A 15,766-nucleotide genomic window follows, 5' to 3' on the forward strand; every position below is an offset into this window, starting at 1 on the left:
GAAAGAGAGAATATTGTGCCCAGGAGTGAGATCAATTCTCAGTCTTTGAGATCAGGACTTGCTAGGGGATGAGCTTCACCATGGTTCCACTGCCCTGGCCTTACACCATGAGCTCTTACAGCACGTAGATTGCCTGGCATCTGTCTTCTAGTGCAGGGGAGAGGCTGTTTTGTTGTGCAGTGCTGACATTGTGAGAGACAAGAACCGACTGTGTGCCTTATTCTCCATGTACAAGACTTTGGAGGTCTGCAAAGAGCAATTTGATCAATTCTTTTTCCCCCCTACTCATAGGCTTTGTATCCATTGATCACCTGCCTCTTGTGTGTCAGTCAGAAACAGTTTTTTTTAAATAACTGGCACGTTTTCCTGCAGAACTGTTTGTCACATCTGAAGGTAAGAATCCTTTTCAATCAGAAACTGTTGCAAATTGATAGCATTTATTCCAGTGTGTTCTCAGCATCCTTGTGCCGAATAAACAATGAATATTTGGCTGTTTAAAAGGACACTGTGAAATACTTCTCTTAAGAAAAAAACAAACCCAAGTTAAATGTCTCGTCTCCATTAGTATTAAACTTAGTAGTGAGTTTTTGTGATGTTATTTAATGTTGGAAATAGATGTGGCCCCTTAGGGGGAGTATCAGTTTTATTGAGTAAAAGCTGCAGGAGAAGTGTCTGCTAATAAACACTGTTTATGCCAGAGAAAGTACAAACTGTAATTCTTCATGTGCAATTTATATGTGAGAAAATACGTGGCTTGTCTCCTCCTGTATGGTAAATGCAAAATTTCTCTCTTGTTCACTTACTGAAGGATTAGAAAATGAATTGGGAGTTCAGGAAAGAGATTATACCTACAGCCTGTGATACATATTTCCCAAATAAAAATTACAGTGTCCCTTTAACTTGTGGCTCCAGTTGATATCATTGTAAACATGAATTGGTTGATGAAGAGATCAAGATACTTTGAAATTAGGGATCTGTTTTAATGACTTTCTTGTAACATTAACTGTTGTACATGTTCTTTCCTTAATTTTGATTAACACAGTTCATGATTTTGCCTAATGTATTGATTTTGATAATCTTAATAAATTCTTTGATCCACTTCACAATATTCATTCTGGTTAGGTATGAGTGACAATTCTGAAGCTTATTAGTAAAATACATAAACCAGCATGAAGTCAAAAGGAAACAGGTTTAGCTGCTTGGATTGGGTCATTTTGTTTTCATGACATCTTTCACACTTTTCTGTTGCTTGTTGGGTTTTTGTATATTTTTCGTCTAACATTGCAGTTCTTTTGCAGTATTTGCCTTGATTTATGTTTTGTTACTGATTTTGCTTATGGAGGCTGCTTTTTGCTTTTGTTTTTAAAGCTTTTAAAAAAACTCTTTCATTGTAGGAGTTGTGTATTTCTGGCATAATGTCCATTGCTGATAATGGATGTATTAGAACTATAAATGCCATTAAGTTTAACTGGTAGTTGCTGAGCATGCATTTTATATTTTACTTAATTCTGTTAACCACTAACAGCTTAACATGTTTACTGTAAGGCTCTATTCAGCAGAAATTCTACATATGAATTTCTGCAATTCAGAATCTGCAGTGTTATGATGCTGTGTCATCGATGAGTTATTTGGGATATTTTATGGCTTGGTTTAATTTGCCCACCAAATACTATTGGTTCTGTTGGTACTATTGTTTGGATACCTGCCTTGTTCAGAAACTTTGTTGAGTTCAATCTTGAGAAATACACCTCCACTGTCCTCATGTGTCTTACAAATTAATGTGTTTCTTTGTTTCTGAAGCTAATTAAATGCATGCACTCTGTAATAAGTAATCTCATTAATTTATAAATCTGAATTTCACAGCAATTTAGTCTGTTAGATTTCCTCTTCCCCATTTTATTTCCTGATTTCCTAATGACTAAATTTATTTTGCAGTTACCTAAATATGTAAAATGCAATAGGATTCCAAATCCAGTGTTTCTAGTGTCTTTTATAATTTAATAAGTAATTTTAAGAGTTACTGAGAGATACTTTAGAGTACTAAAAAGGTTCATCCACCCCTCCCGTGTAAGTTAAATTAACAAATGAAATAATGACAATACTTAGACTTTATCGCAGGGATATTCTGTGAAGAGTACAGGCCTGTTAGCAAATCACCAAGAGGTAACATAGGTCATGGATTCATGGTGCTCACTTCATTCCCAGGTGACTGCCCAGCGCAAACTCTTACCTAGCAATGAACACCATGTAGTCACACTTTGGAGACAGGAATAAGCAATTTCCCATTTGCCCTGGTGTGAAAGCTCACATCTTTGTAGTTGCTCCACAGTAACTGATGCAAAGTATGTTCATACCCTGCCTTACCCTGCAGTATTATGGTGCTGTGTTATACTTGATAGTGCACCTGAGGCTGCTTTGAATCCTAATCCAGTACTGGCAATTTTTATTGCCCTTGTAAAGTCTTAGTACTGGCTTTTGGTGCACACTACCTTTAGTTATCCTCAAAGCAGGCTTATTGTATAGGAAAAACATCCACATCTTGCTGAAAGGAGGAAACGTAAGGGTCCGGACCGATGCAAATAGCAGGTTTAAGAGTCAGTTTAGACTTGGAGTGTACCAAAGGGTGTCTTTTGGTATACGTACAGCTGGCCTTGTCCCACAAAGCAGTTGGGATATTGTTTCAGCATTGAGCCCAGCAGGGCATTTCTTTACACGCTGTAGTGTAGGCAAAATTCTGAATTTGTTCAGCAAACAATAAGACTGGGTCAGCATTGTAAAACATTTTGCTTGCTTTTTGGATTAGTATTTAGATAGACTAATTCTAGCAGGTTTTATCAGAAAAGTTGATAGATTCTAGGATGAAGCTGAGTTGTGGTATTCTTACCACCTCTTCTGGGAAGGAGAGGAAGGAACATGTAAGAAAACTGCTGAAATGAGAGAGAGAAGTGTCAGTAATTTTGCTCCACTGTTGGGTGGAAAAGAATAATCTTTTTTCACAGTTTAACCTTAATGGCTGTTACTGCAAAACCTTGGAAGTTGGCAGAATGTTTTCTGCCACTACAGCAAAACCTGTATTTCTACTGAATAGAGTCCTTACTAGGCAGCTATCTGTTAGTTTTGTGCTTTTTTTCATCTAACATGCATGTGCCTTCCATTCTCATGTTTGTTATGTTTTGCTGTCTCACATTGCTTTATTTAGATGCCATCTAACAACAGTATCAGAAAACAAATAGAAACACTGCAGGTGAGTTAATGCATTGTTGTAACTTAGTGAAATGTTGCTTTGTCTCATGTAAATACTTTGGTTTGGTTTGGGTTTTTTTTATGTTGATTGTTTTATTTTGTGCTTTCCTTTCTTTGTAAAATCGCTGTCGGTACTATTAATAAGCAACAGGACTAAGAATAGCTGATGTTTCAAAGATCTTTTTTTCTTGCCAGAGAGTAAAGGAGAAAGATCAGAAAATTATCTAATGTCAATTTTTTCCTTGGCCTGAAAATGTGGCTTTGTGAGATGCAGTATCAATATCATAACTGGTTCCCCTAAACAGCAGTGGGTGTTTCCACTGGAAGTAGACTACCTATTCAGATGTATGGTTTTTCCTGGTAATTCATTTCAAAAAGTGTCTTGCATGCAAGCAAAGTTGAAAACATTTTCACAATTAAAAACCATGAAACTGATTTAATCTAACAACTTTCGGTGCACTAACTTGAAAGGCTTTTTACACTGTTGATTTTGCAGGTTTTAAACAGTAGAAATTGTTTTAGTTCAGAACAGAAGAAAAGTTTAACATCAGTATGAAAAAGTGTTTTCTTCAGTAAGTGACTACATTTGACTAACGTGGAAAAAATGCTGTTTTGTTCCTTGCCCTTGTTGAGATACGTTTCATTGACTCATCTTAATGTGTCATGTAAGACCACAGTAGATTTGCTCTTACTTTTTTGGCTTTGTAACAGAGATAGGGTTCATCACAGCTTATTCCATAGTATGCTGATACAATTTATATTAAAAGTTTTAGGATTTTAGGCAAAACTATGTTTGGAAAAACCCCTGTATAGAGTGCTTCAAAATCTTAACAGACATCAGCTAAAGAGACTGAAATTCAGCCAGATTGGTGAATTACATGGCCATGTATATTGCATTCTAGTTGCAATAATCTCAAAGAGAAAAGGAAATACTGATGTACTAACACCAAGTATATAAACAGTGTGCCATAAATTAGATCAAAAAGCCATTTTCTTCTAGCATATTTGCTTAGTTCCTAAACTGGAGGAAGAAATAATGAGAATTTTCAGTGCTTAAGAAATTAGAGGCATTTCTGGATTTATTTTGTAACCCTTTTTAAAAGGTGAATGCCTCCTTATACATCCCTTCTCAACAAAGAAGCAAACTTTGTCATAGTTAATCAGAAGTAGCTATACTAATGATAAACCTCCTAACAGATGGATGTCGTTAACACATTGTAAAATACCTGCTAGCTATACATTTTTTTAATTAGATGATCGAAAGGCAATACTAAATTTTGGTTTTCTTCTGCACCTGTAAATTAAGCTCCCATTGGAATATTTGAAGAAAATTCAAGCATTATTTGGTTCTAGACACTGCATTTCAGATAGACTTTGATAGTATGTGTACTACCAATGAATTCACCAGCCTATTTTGAACATCAAGAACTGTTGGCCTGTAGATTAAGTATGATGAGTAGTAATACCATGGGCTTAAGTTGATTAAAATCAAAGCTATCACAGTTTCACCTTCTTGTGCAATTATGAGTGTTTGCTTCTTCCTCACAGTAGCACTGCTGGTAAATTAACTGGACAGTTAATTTAACAGTGAGACAGTTCTCTCTTCTAATAGTAACCAAGGACAGATGTAACTTTTTTACTGGTTAGATTTTGTGCAGATCACCATCAGTTTACCCGCTGCCTAGTTGCAGGTGTGCTAAATGAGAGGTGATGGCAGGACAACATAGATGAGTGTGAAGGGAGGGTAGAACAGCGTTGTCCCTCACATAGACTCGGTTATAAAGTCATATATGTTATTTTTCTGTGAAATACCACATTTGCCTCTGTGATTTTGTGATGGGCTTTAGCCTTTCTTAAAGTAAGCTGCTGCCAAAACAAATAGTACTGACCCACCCATCTTAAAGCCATCCAAATTACTCTCCTTTGTATAGTCAGTTTATTGCAGAGACATGGCCATGAAATTACTTGAATCAGCTTACCGGTGTGAGTTGGACTTTCTTACTGCTAGAGTCAATGCAAAGGGAGCAGTGAGAGATTGCAGAGGAGGGAACCACAGATGAAACCATCTCTTTTCAAACAGTATGGTCTTAAATGCAGTTACACCCTTTGTGAAACTGCACTCCTCTTGTCCTGGGAGAACAGAGTGGTCTGCTATTCCGGCTTACTGGCTTGTGGTAGAGGCCACAAAATGTGGAATTAGTTAGGTTCAAGCCATCATATAGATAGGTCTTGAAACAAAGGGACTTAACTAGAAATGGGGAAGGTCCAGTTTGGCAGTTCTTTTTTTGGGGTGGTGTTTGCTGCATTTTGGTTTTTTGTTTTTTTAACTGAGAGAATGCGTAGAAGGATGACACCTGGGAATCATTTATCTGTCCATAAGCTCATACTCACGTACCAGTTGGTATATACTTAGGTACATTTTAGCTACTTATTGGTTTACACGGTTTAAGAGCTAAGAGGAGCAAAACTAAACTACTAGTATCAGCTTTAAGGGAAAAATGATTATTTTTTTTTTCCATATGGGGCATAATTTAAACTGAATTCTGGCACAAGAATTTATAGTAATTTGAGAGAAAGCTAGCTTAATTGTTACAATAAAAATCAATTTGAAGTGAGTAAACACTAATACAACCCAAGGAAATGGCAAAGTTGGGTGAAGCCTGGAGGGCACACCCAGAGAAACATCCTTGGGTGCCTGCCTTCTTTTGCATTCATTTCTTCTGCGCCTCCTGCTGTCTGCTGTCATAAACTGAATGATGGATGTAGACTTTATGTCTGATCCAAAGCAGCTACTCCGATGTTTTAGACAAACTAAGTTGGTTTCCTATGAAGAAGGTATTCGTTACAAATGGCTTTCTGAGAGAAGTTCTTGGAGCAGTACACTTGGTGTTCATCTTAAGAGGAATATCTGCTTTTTAGTTACTTCTGTCAGAGTGAAAGACACATAAAATACCCTGGAATTACTAGTTAAATATTCAGGTAGTATTGGAAATGGGCAATGTAGTGGTGTTTTTATGAAAACACATTAAAACTTCTAGTCAATATCAAACATATCAGTTTTCACTGTTATTGTCAAAAGTCAATAGAGTGAAAATTGAATTTTCTGAGTGTCTCACAGGCAACAGTAACTGTATTTTTCATTTATTTTACAGAATAAAGATCCCAAAATGTCCCGAGTTGCACTGGAATCTTTGTATAGGTTATTGTGGGTTTATGTTATTAGAATAAAATGTGAAAGCAACACTGTAACTCAAAGGTAAGTTTGTTCATTATGCATAGGGTTTTAAACTATTGATTGGTGGGTTGTTTCCCCCACTTCCCCCAGTGATATCAGAAGAGACATTGAAGCCAGCTCAGGGATGGTCTAGTCAGATAAACAGGGGAACAAAGTCTTCATCTCAGAAGAGGAAACCAAAAGAACTTGATTATTTTGATGAGGAGAAAGAATTGAATCACCATTGATCTTTGCAGGGACATGCAGGGGTAGAAGAGGGCAGAGAGATAAGCAGCAAGAAATTTGTTAAAGTTAAAAGGCACTAATGGTAGCAGAACAAATAGGGTATGAAGTGGCCATCACTAAGTTTGGGCTGGAAATGAAAAGGTTTTCTTTATAAATTTAGCATCATGAGAATTTGAAATAGTCATTCAGATTTCCCCCCCCGCCCCTGACTATTGCTAACTAGTTTAAAGCAGGATTTTGGCCACTTTATATATGAACCCAGGATACTGTTGCCTGTGACAGTAGAGGGCTGTTACTTTCTACAAGTGGGCATACCAGTTATATGCTTGTTATATGCTTCTGTATTATATAGTAGAAAACCCCCCTCCAGATTTGAACTGTAACATCTCTGCTATTATGAAAAAATTATTTAAAAAAGTTGTTTTGTTTCTAAATTCCTGTAGCCGTCTCATGAGCATTGTATCAGCACTTTTCCCAAAAGGATCACGTAGTGTGGTCCCGCGAGACACACCTCTGAATATATTTGTGAAGATTATTCAGTTCATTGCTCAGGTAAGAATATGTCTAGGTAGAGCTAAAAGAATAGGATGAATATTATTTGGAAGAAATAAAAATTTAAGGTTAGTTTTTGAAATACTTGCATTGAATTAATGGTCTTCTGTCTTGAGGAGAAGTTCTACAAATATGTATAACAAATGAAATGACTTGTTCTGTTTCTACCTGTGGCAAAGTTATTTTACTTAAACTTCAATAACTGTTGTGTATGAAAATTATGATTAATATTTACATTTGTATTGCACTATTGTGGGGTGTGTATATATAAATACACTAATATAATTAGTATATTCTATAATAAGACTTTTATAAGGGACAGAGCATTTGAATGGTGATATCCACTTACATTTAGCCTGGAGACTAGCTTCTGTAGAGAGAAAAAATATGCACTGCATGCAGTACTTCGTAGTTAGTATTGCGTTACGATTTATGTTATTTTAGATGCTTCTGTTGTCCTAATACCAAAATGCAGGATACGATCTCACAAGACAAACTCTCATCCATCTATAACCTTATAGATCAGAGCATGTTTTCCTGTCTTACAGACAGCTTTTCTGTGCTTCAGCTTCCAAAACACTTTGCTTCTGACAGTATGGGGATGAGGCAGGACACATTGCACTATTTATATTTGTTTCCTAGGGCTCCTCTTCCTGTCACTTAAATTTTACTTACCTAAAACAGTTCAGCTTATTTGTAGAAATGTGTTTGAACTGATCAGAATTGTCTGCGAATTTTTCTTAGGAGAAATGGTTCAACCATGTCAGGGGATGAGCTCTGTTAAATTGTACTGTATTTCAAAAAACCAACATTAAGTCATAAGAATAAATAGGAAATAAGGAATATTTTAAAATTTCTTAATTTTTTAAACTTTTAAGAGTTGATACCCAGCACCTGTGCAAAGCCAAGAAATTAAACTATGCATAATATCTAAAAAGAGATAATAGTATCAATTTATTTTTCCCTTTATAGGAACGTTTGGATTTTGCAATGAAAGAAATAATATTTGATCTTCTTAGTGTTGGAAAATCTCCTAAAACCTTCACTATTAACCCAGAGGTAAAAAAAGCTCATTACTTGCATCCAGTGAGAACTGGGCGTTGGGGTACTTTGGGGGAAAGTGGTTAACTATTTTTGAGCCAGGATGAAAGCAGATTAATGGATATCCAAAAGGGTGTTCTCCTTAAACTAAAGAAGTAATTGTAGTCGTGCACACTTGTTTCATTTCCAGTGTTTAAGCTAGCAACAGTACTACTGAGTTCAGACTCATTTCAACAATAGTTTGTGTGAATTTTTATTACAGTATAACTGTACAGTCTTTTTTCAGGGAAGTCATACCTAGGTCTTATGGTTCAAGACTCAATCTAACAGTTGAGACCTTTAAGCAATGTCTGCCTTCAGTATGTCATTCTTGAGATTTGTATTAAGTCCTCCAGTGCTCTGCACTATGAAATTTTCAGTATAATGCCTGTGCCAAATCAGTTAAGTGGAATCAGAGTTGTGGGGAGGCACTCAAGGCTTAAACTTTATTCTTTTTATTTTATTACTCTAACATGTAACATTTAAATTAATGTCTCTCCTACTGGAACCATACTGCTCTGTTTAAAAGAGAGGAAATATGCAATTCATGTTTGCCTTGTCTGAGTTACTTTAACGTTATCATTTCTTCTGTTTCCTCTTCCCTTTTTCTTCTCTTTTTTGCTGTTGAAGAGGATGAATATTGGCCTCAGAGTCTTCCTTGTCATAGCAGACAGCTTGCAGCAGAAAGACGGTGAACCACCAATGCCAACAACAGGAGTTGTTCTTCCCTCAGGAAATACTCTGCGCGTGAAGAAAATTTTTCTTAATAAAACACTGACAGATGAGGAAGCAAAAGTTATAGGTACATTGTATTCTTTCATAAGTTGGCATTCCAGTACGTGTGTGTGTGTTTTCAATTATTCTCAAGCAGTACATTTGTGTAACTTTTTTTCTGTATTTATTTGAATTGTTGGAGAGAATCCAGTGATAGCCTGTTGTAACAGAATTGCTTTGATTCTTTAGAGAGGGCTGCTAGGCAGTATTGACCTTTCGATGCCCAAGACAAACTCCATGGCTTTTTTTGAAGTGTTTTGCACTGCCAAATTAGCACAAAGAAGCCTGAGTGCAGTTAGTGTGGTGAACAGCATGGCCATATTTGTTGCCTTGATGTCACTCTAGAATATCCCACATGTCCCACAGCTGAAGTGGAGTAAGACAGTTTTGATACCTACATTCTGTTGATCTTCAGTGGATGAGGTAGTTGTCTCTCAAGGACTGTTTCAGCATGTAAAATTTAAATTAGAACTAAATTGCTTGGAATTGAGAAAATGGAAAAGCAACAAGGATTGCTTCCTTGTTTATGTTCTTTCTGGAACTTCCAGGTTCATACAATACCTACTACTACTCAGTAATATGCACTTCCTTTGACACTTAAAGTGTGTGTTTCGTGTCATGTTTTGTACAAGAGAAAAATTGTCCTAAACTGAATAAGTGGCAAATATTTTAATAAAAAATATGAAAATTGAATGAAAACAAATGAAAGAGGTGATTGTATCTGTTCTGGATTTTCAGGAATGTCCATATACTACCCTCAAGTCAGAAAAGCGCTAGACAGCATTCTTAGGCATTTGGACAAAGAAGTTGGAAGGCCCATGTGCATGACTAGTGTGCAGATGTCCAATAAAGAACCTGAAGACATGATTACGTATGTACTGAATTACAGTGTTTTCACTGTCACAGTTAAGTTTCGCTGGTTTTGTGCTGTAATGTTGCAAATGCCATCACTAATGCATTACAATTGTTGGCTTTCTTCTTGACTATTAAATGACTGTTGATTTCATTAAATACTGATAAAAAATTTTGTTAGCTCCTTAGTTTTGATGTGAAGTTGAAAATATTTGTGGTGTTCTGAAGTAGAACTCTCCTGTTGTTTTTGAAGGGGTGAGAGAAAACCTAAGATAGATTTATTCAGAACTTGCATTGCTGCTATCCCAAGACTGATTCCAGATGGCATGAGCAGGACTGACCTCATTGAATTGCTTGCAAGGTAAGAGAAATAAAATTCTGCTCTTAATGGATGTTCCTTTTTAAATGCCATGTGTATAAGAGTTTGTCATGTAGTGTGAGTCCACTGCATACAGAATCCATTCTTATTCCTGCCTACCTTCTGCAACTGGTCAAGCGTTACTGGCCAGAGTAGCAGGAGGTAAATTTATCCTGAAGATCTTGCACTTTTTTAGAGATAATTTTTTGAGAAGTCGGAGTTCATTTCTAGTCTCTGTTTTTTGCACTTGCCTTACATTTCGTTACTACAAACATACTTTTTCCTTTTTTTTCTTTTTCTTCCAATTTCTAGTACTGCAAACTATCATAAAAGTGTTGCTTGACATCACCAAAATGTAAGGCAGAGCACTTGAGGGAAACTTTTTTTCTTATTCTCTATTCTGCTCCCTTTTTCTTTTATTTTTTATTTTTTATTTTTTTTAAATCCAACATTACCCATATTCTTCCATCTCTTATCTCAATTTAAATTGAATGTGCCTTACCAGTACTGATAAGTAGTTGAGACAACTGGGCAGCCAGGTGCAGGTAGGTAGACTGAGCATTCAGTGAGAGTATGTAGTTGTGAGACATGCAGGCAGTCTTTACATATTACTTAGAGTGATAACCCTGCCTCTTTAAAACTTTATAGATTTATTTAGTACAGGAATGGTCTCTGTGCTGAAATACAGCAGAGCTTTTAGATTTGAAATTATATATTCACTGCCATATAATGTATTAAGTTACATATATTAAAAAGTTAATAATAATTTGAGAGAATAAGATTTTTCTAAAGCTTTTTCATCATTGTCAAAAATCACATAAAGGCATGAAGTACTAAGTAATAATACAGTACTTGGTAAGTTTCATCTACCATAGTGGGTTGAGACATATTTTTAAGTATATTTGCAAAGGTTTTTTTAATGAGTAAAGGTACTTTATCTTCAAAATTAATCTGTTCTTTTCAATTCTAATTTGACGAAAATAGCATGTACATCACAGGGTGCCTGAATACTGAGCTCTGAGGTGGACTCAGATTCATGCAGTGATGTGTCTATATGAAAGACTTGACAATATCTCTGAAATTATTTTTTTTACTAAGTTTTATGAAGTCTTGCATTATTAGTATTACCTTCTGTTAGTAGCCAGTTTCAGATGTATTCAGTGCAGAACATGAATCTGCGTGGAAGTATTCTACATTGTACAGTAAAGAAGGAAGAATTGACACCATAATTTATAAAAGCTGGTTAAGAGTATGCCAATCGAGGGTGATGATACTGGTATTTTTTCTAAACAGGCTGACAATTCATATGGATGAAGAACTTCGTGCCTTGGCTTTCAATACTCTCCAAGCATTAATGCTTGATTTTCCAGATTGGCGGGAAGATGTTCTTTCAGGATTTGTATATTTTATTGTGCGTGAAGTGACTGACATCCACCCAACGCTTCTTGACAATGCAGTAAAAATGTTAGTGCAGCTCATAAATCAGTGGAAACAAGCAGCCCAAATGCACAATAAAAACCAAGATTCTCAGGTATTTCTGAATAAGGTCCTTTGATGTTAAAACATGGTTTGACTCTACATACAGTTTTATTAGTAGGCTTTATTGGTTTTATTAAGTAATAAAAATTACAGTGCTTGGAAATTTTTGAACATATTATTTTAAATTAGCATTTTGGGGGGGAAAAAAATGAATATTACCAAAACCCTAACTCATGTCCACATTTTTGCTTACATCAAAAGTCATCAAGATAATTGGAAATATATTAAGTAGGAGTGGTTAAACAGTAGAACTAGAAAAAAGCATGATTTTTTACTAGCAAACAGAAAGGGTTCAGATAATTTAATTTTATACAATCCTATCTGTAAGAGTATTACTTTTTTTAATTTTGTTCTTACTGTGTCATTCTCATTAGAAAATGAAATAAGACACATTCTGTATTTGGACTGAATTCAGAGAGATACTTAAAAACCAAAGTAGCTCATATTATGCCATTTTCATAATGCAGATTTGACTAGTAGCCAAACAAGATCTAAGTACTGTGTGATGAATTCTGCCATCTCCAATAATGGGGCTATAGCTTGATTATATTTACTTTTTTCTTAATTTGCTTAACTTCTGCATCTTTTTCTTAGCGTGGTGTATCCAATGGGGCTGCCCATACCCTTCCTCTGGAGAGGACCCTTTATTCGAGTGTATTCCATGTGGTGGAAGGCTTTGCTTTGGTCATCCTTTGCAGCACAAGACCTGCCACCAGGAGACTGGCTGTCAGTGTTCTCAGAGAAATAAGGGCCTTGTTCACAGTTTTAGAGATTTCTAAGGTAAGAACCGATGATCCATTCTTGTGACTGCTTAAGGAAACTGCTTTTATCTTGACTTTGAGCTTTTTGGGTTCAGACTTAAACAGGGGAAGTTTAGGTTAGATATAAAGAAGTTCTTTATGGGAGGGGTGATGAGGCACTGGAATGGGTTGCCCAAGGAAGTTGTTAATGCTCCATCCCTGGCAGTGTTCAAGGCCAGGTTGGATGGAGTCTTGGGTGACATGGTTTAGTGTGAGGTGTCCTTGCCCATTGCAGGGGATTGGAACTAGATGATCTTAAGGTCCTTTTCAAACCATTCTATGATTTTTGTGCTTTGCATTTTTAATTTTGTAGAGTGACGATGAGTTGGCTATAGATGTAATGGACAGACTGAGTGCTACTATCCTGGAGAGTTTCATACATCTCACTGGGGCTGACCAGGTAGGAGAGGTTTTGTGTAAAATTGGATGTGAGATGAGGTAATTCTGCAAAAAATATTGTATGTATTTTAAATGGTAGTGTCACTGTGTTCATGCTAACTTCACTGGCAGTTTATCACCTTAAGAAAAACATGTAAACAAATCAACCCAACCAAAGGGGAAAACAAACAAAGAAACAAACAAACAAACAAAACCCTGCAAACAATAGAACAGAACAAAACCCAAGAAGAACTCAGGGCATGTTGTGAGGCTGACCCCACCATTATATGCTTCCTGATCAATAGCGTGTCATTATGACCACCATATACACAGACAGCTATATCTGTGTTTTTTCTCATCTTGTTCATAGATTACAGATTCTTTGAAGGAAAGACCCCTGCCTTTTTCTGCAGCAGTACAGTGTCTTAATAGCGTGCCTTTTATAAATGATGAAAGCTGTAACTGTCAATGAATAACAACTGAATTTCATATTTACATATTTATTACTAGCTCTTAAGTCTCAAGGTAAAGTTCTTTCAGGTTTATGAAACAAAGTGGAGGTCAGTAGTAAGGCTTTTAGAGTACAGAATCTTCTTGAAGAGAATTAAGTCATCAGGAGTGAAAAGGCCCTTTTCTGGAATTTACTATTTCCTAATACTCAGTTCCTTCCCATACACCATGTTTATAAAACTGTCCGCATTAGGAACTTCAAAAAACCCCAACACATAAATCAAGTAATGTTTTATCTATTCCAAATGTGATTTTGACACTGATACTTTATTAGATATTTAACAATGAAAAGATTGTTCTTACTATACATAGATATTAAATATTGCCCTGTTCTCTTTTTTATGCACACAGACTACTTTACTGTATTGTCCCAGTTCAATAGATTTACAAACTCTGGCTGACTGGAATTCCTCCCCCATCAGCCACCAGTTTGATGTGGTCAGTCCATCACATATATGGATATTTGCACATGTGACTCAAGGCCAAGATCCATGGATTATAAGCCTCTCAAGTTTTATGAAACAGGAAAATCTCCCAAAACACTGCCCAACAGCTGTAAGCTATGCTTGGACGTTTGCGTATACCAGACTCCAACTGCTGTCTCCACAAGTGGATATAAAGTAAGTTAATTTCTAAAGTAAATACAATATATTATATTGAGGATTCTTCCAAAATTTATCACTATTGTAATGTCATTATGTTTCAGTGAGGTGATGTATGGACTGTTAATATTTTCTGTGAGTTTAATTGAGCTTTATATAACAAAAAATTGAAGTAGTTCGACCAGGGAAAAAAAACTTACCTGCTTTAAAGATTAATTATTTCATTCCTTCAGCCATATCATAGTTCAACAGATTTGACTATAAAAGAGCATATGTTATTGAGGTACAGGTCTGTTCTGAACTGTTCAGAGTTTAACATGTTAACAATTTTGGAAGCAATGGCATATACATAATTGAAAAATAAATTCAGCAGAAAGCCAAAGTGAAACCTGGTAAGCTTTATTTACTACACTGAGCTTTTTGTTGTTATTTTTTTTAATAGCAGCCCTATCAATGCAAAGAAAGTGAATACTACTACAAGCAGTGACTCCTATATTGGGCTCTGGAGAAACTACCTGATTCTTTGCTGCAGTGCAGCATCTTCTTCAAACTCCTCCACCTCCACAGGCTCTGTGAGATGTTCCCCTCCTGAGACGCTGGCGTCTACTCCTGACAGTGGTTATAGCATTGATTCAAGAGTAGGTTCTTCTAATGCTTATCATAAATAAGTCTACATGTTATTAGAAGTAGAAATACCTGAGGATTATAGTGACTATCATGATTCTTAGAAACTCGTGTAAATTGTCTGAAAACATGTTTGAGAATACATTTGTCTTTCATTTATTTAGGATAGTGCTTTAGTTCGCTTCTCCTTATGTGTACTGTAGAGGCTTTTCTGCTTATGCATTTCTAAGGCAAAATCTAGTCATGTAATGAAAATCTTAACCGAATCTCGAAGTCTTACTTAGCGGTAATGAGGAAATGTTTTGTTTACTACTAAGGGATGGTTTTGTTTTTTTTTTTTCTATCAGTAGAATTCTGCAATTCTGAGCAGATAGTCTTTCATTTCAGAAACTGAAACAGCTACCTATTCAGGAATGATGTATCTTACTGTATTTTCCCAACCACAGACAGTTTTCTGTCTGCCTTGCTTTATATTACCTGCAGACGTTTTATTTTTCTTCCCCCTCTCCTTTGCTTCTTTTTGGTTTTCTCCTTTTTGGCTTTCTGTAGAAGGTTCAGTAGAGATGAGGATAACTCATGAACTATGCAGCAGACTTTTGGCAGAAGCAGCCTATTCAGCTTGTTTGTTACCAAGATCCTTTCCCTAAATCTGAGAAAGTGTAGCCCAAAATTCAGCTTTGTTCTTTTTGAGAGCCACAATGGAGTCTAAGTAGTTGGACACGAGAAGGCTGCTTCCTCTCCCTAATGAGAGCAGATACACTTAACATGCAAAGCATCTGTTTATCCTGTTGAGCCATTCATTGTCATCTGACAATGAAAATTCAGTTATACAAGGAATGGAGAAGCAGTTAATACTGTTTTACTATTTCAGAAAGTCTTTCTCCATATCAAAGATAAAATGATAAAAATGAAATTTTTTAAAGTCACTGATCAGTGTGAGAAGGCTGTAAAATTACAGCACATGTTTTAATGTCACACCACCTGATTGTTTGGT

At 36.0% G+C, this 15,766-nt stretch overlaps 1 protein-coding gene across 1 annotated transcript in view; it reads left to right on the top strand.

Moving 5' to 3' along the window:
• FRYL (FRY-like) overlaps positions 1-15,766 on the top strand; it is a 95,469-nt gene that overhangs the window by 20,866 nt on the left and 58,837 nt on the right. The window contains exons 10-21 of the mRNA XM_010009986.1: positions 292-393; positions 6,396-6,499; positions 7,147-7,255; positions 8,228-8,314; positions 8,966-9,137; positions 9,848-9,980; positions 10,215-10,322; positions 11,613-11,850; positions 12,453-12,638; positions 12,972-13,058; positions 13,898-14,166; positions 14,591-14,786. Coding sequence (XP_010008288.1) covers positions 292-393; positions 6,396-6,499; positions 7,147-7,255; positions 8,228-8,314; positions 8,966-9,137; positions 9,848-9,980; positions 10,215-10,322; positions 11,613-11,850; positions 12,453-12,638; positions 12,972-13,058; positions 13,898-14,166; positions 14,591-14,786 — 1,791 coding nt within the window. The remainder of the gene's footprint in view (positions 1-291; positions 394-6,395; positions 6,500-7,146; positions 7,256-8,227; positions 8,315-8,965; positions 9,138-9,847; positions 9,981-10,214; positions 10,323-11,612; positions 11,851-12,452; positions 12,639-12,971; positions 13,059-13,897; positions 14,167-14,590; positions 14,787-15,766) is intronic.

Source organism: Nestor notabilis, unplaced genomic scaffold, assembly GCF_000696875.1.
Source record: "Nestor notabilis isolate BGI_N333 unplaced genomic scaffold, ASM69687v1 scaffold8782, whole genome shotgun sequence".
NCBI classification, from domain to species: Eukaryota; Metazoa; Chordata; class Aves; order Psittaciformes; family Psittacidae; genus Nestor; species Nestor notabilis.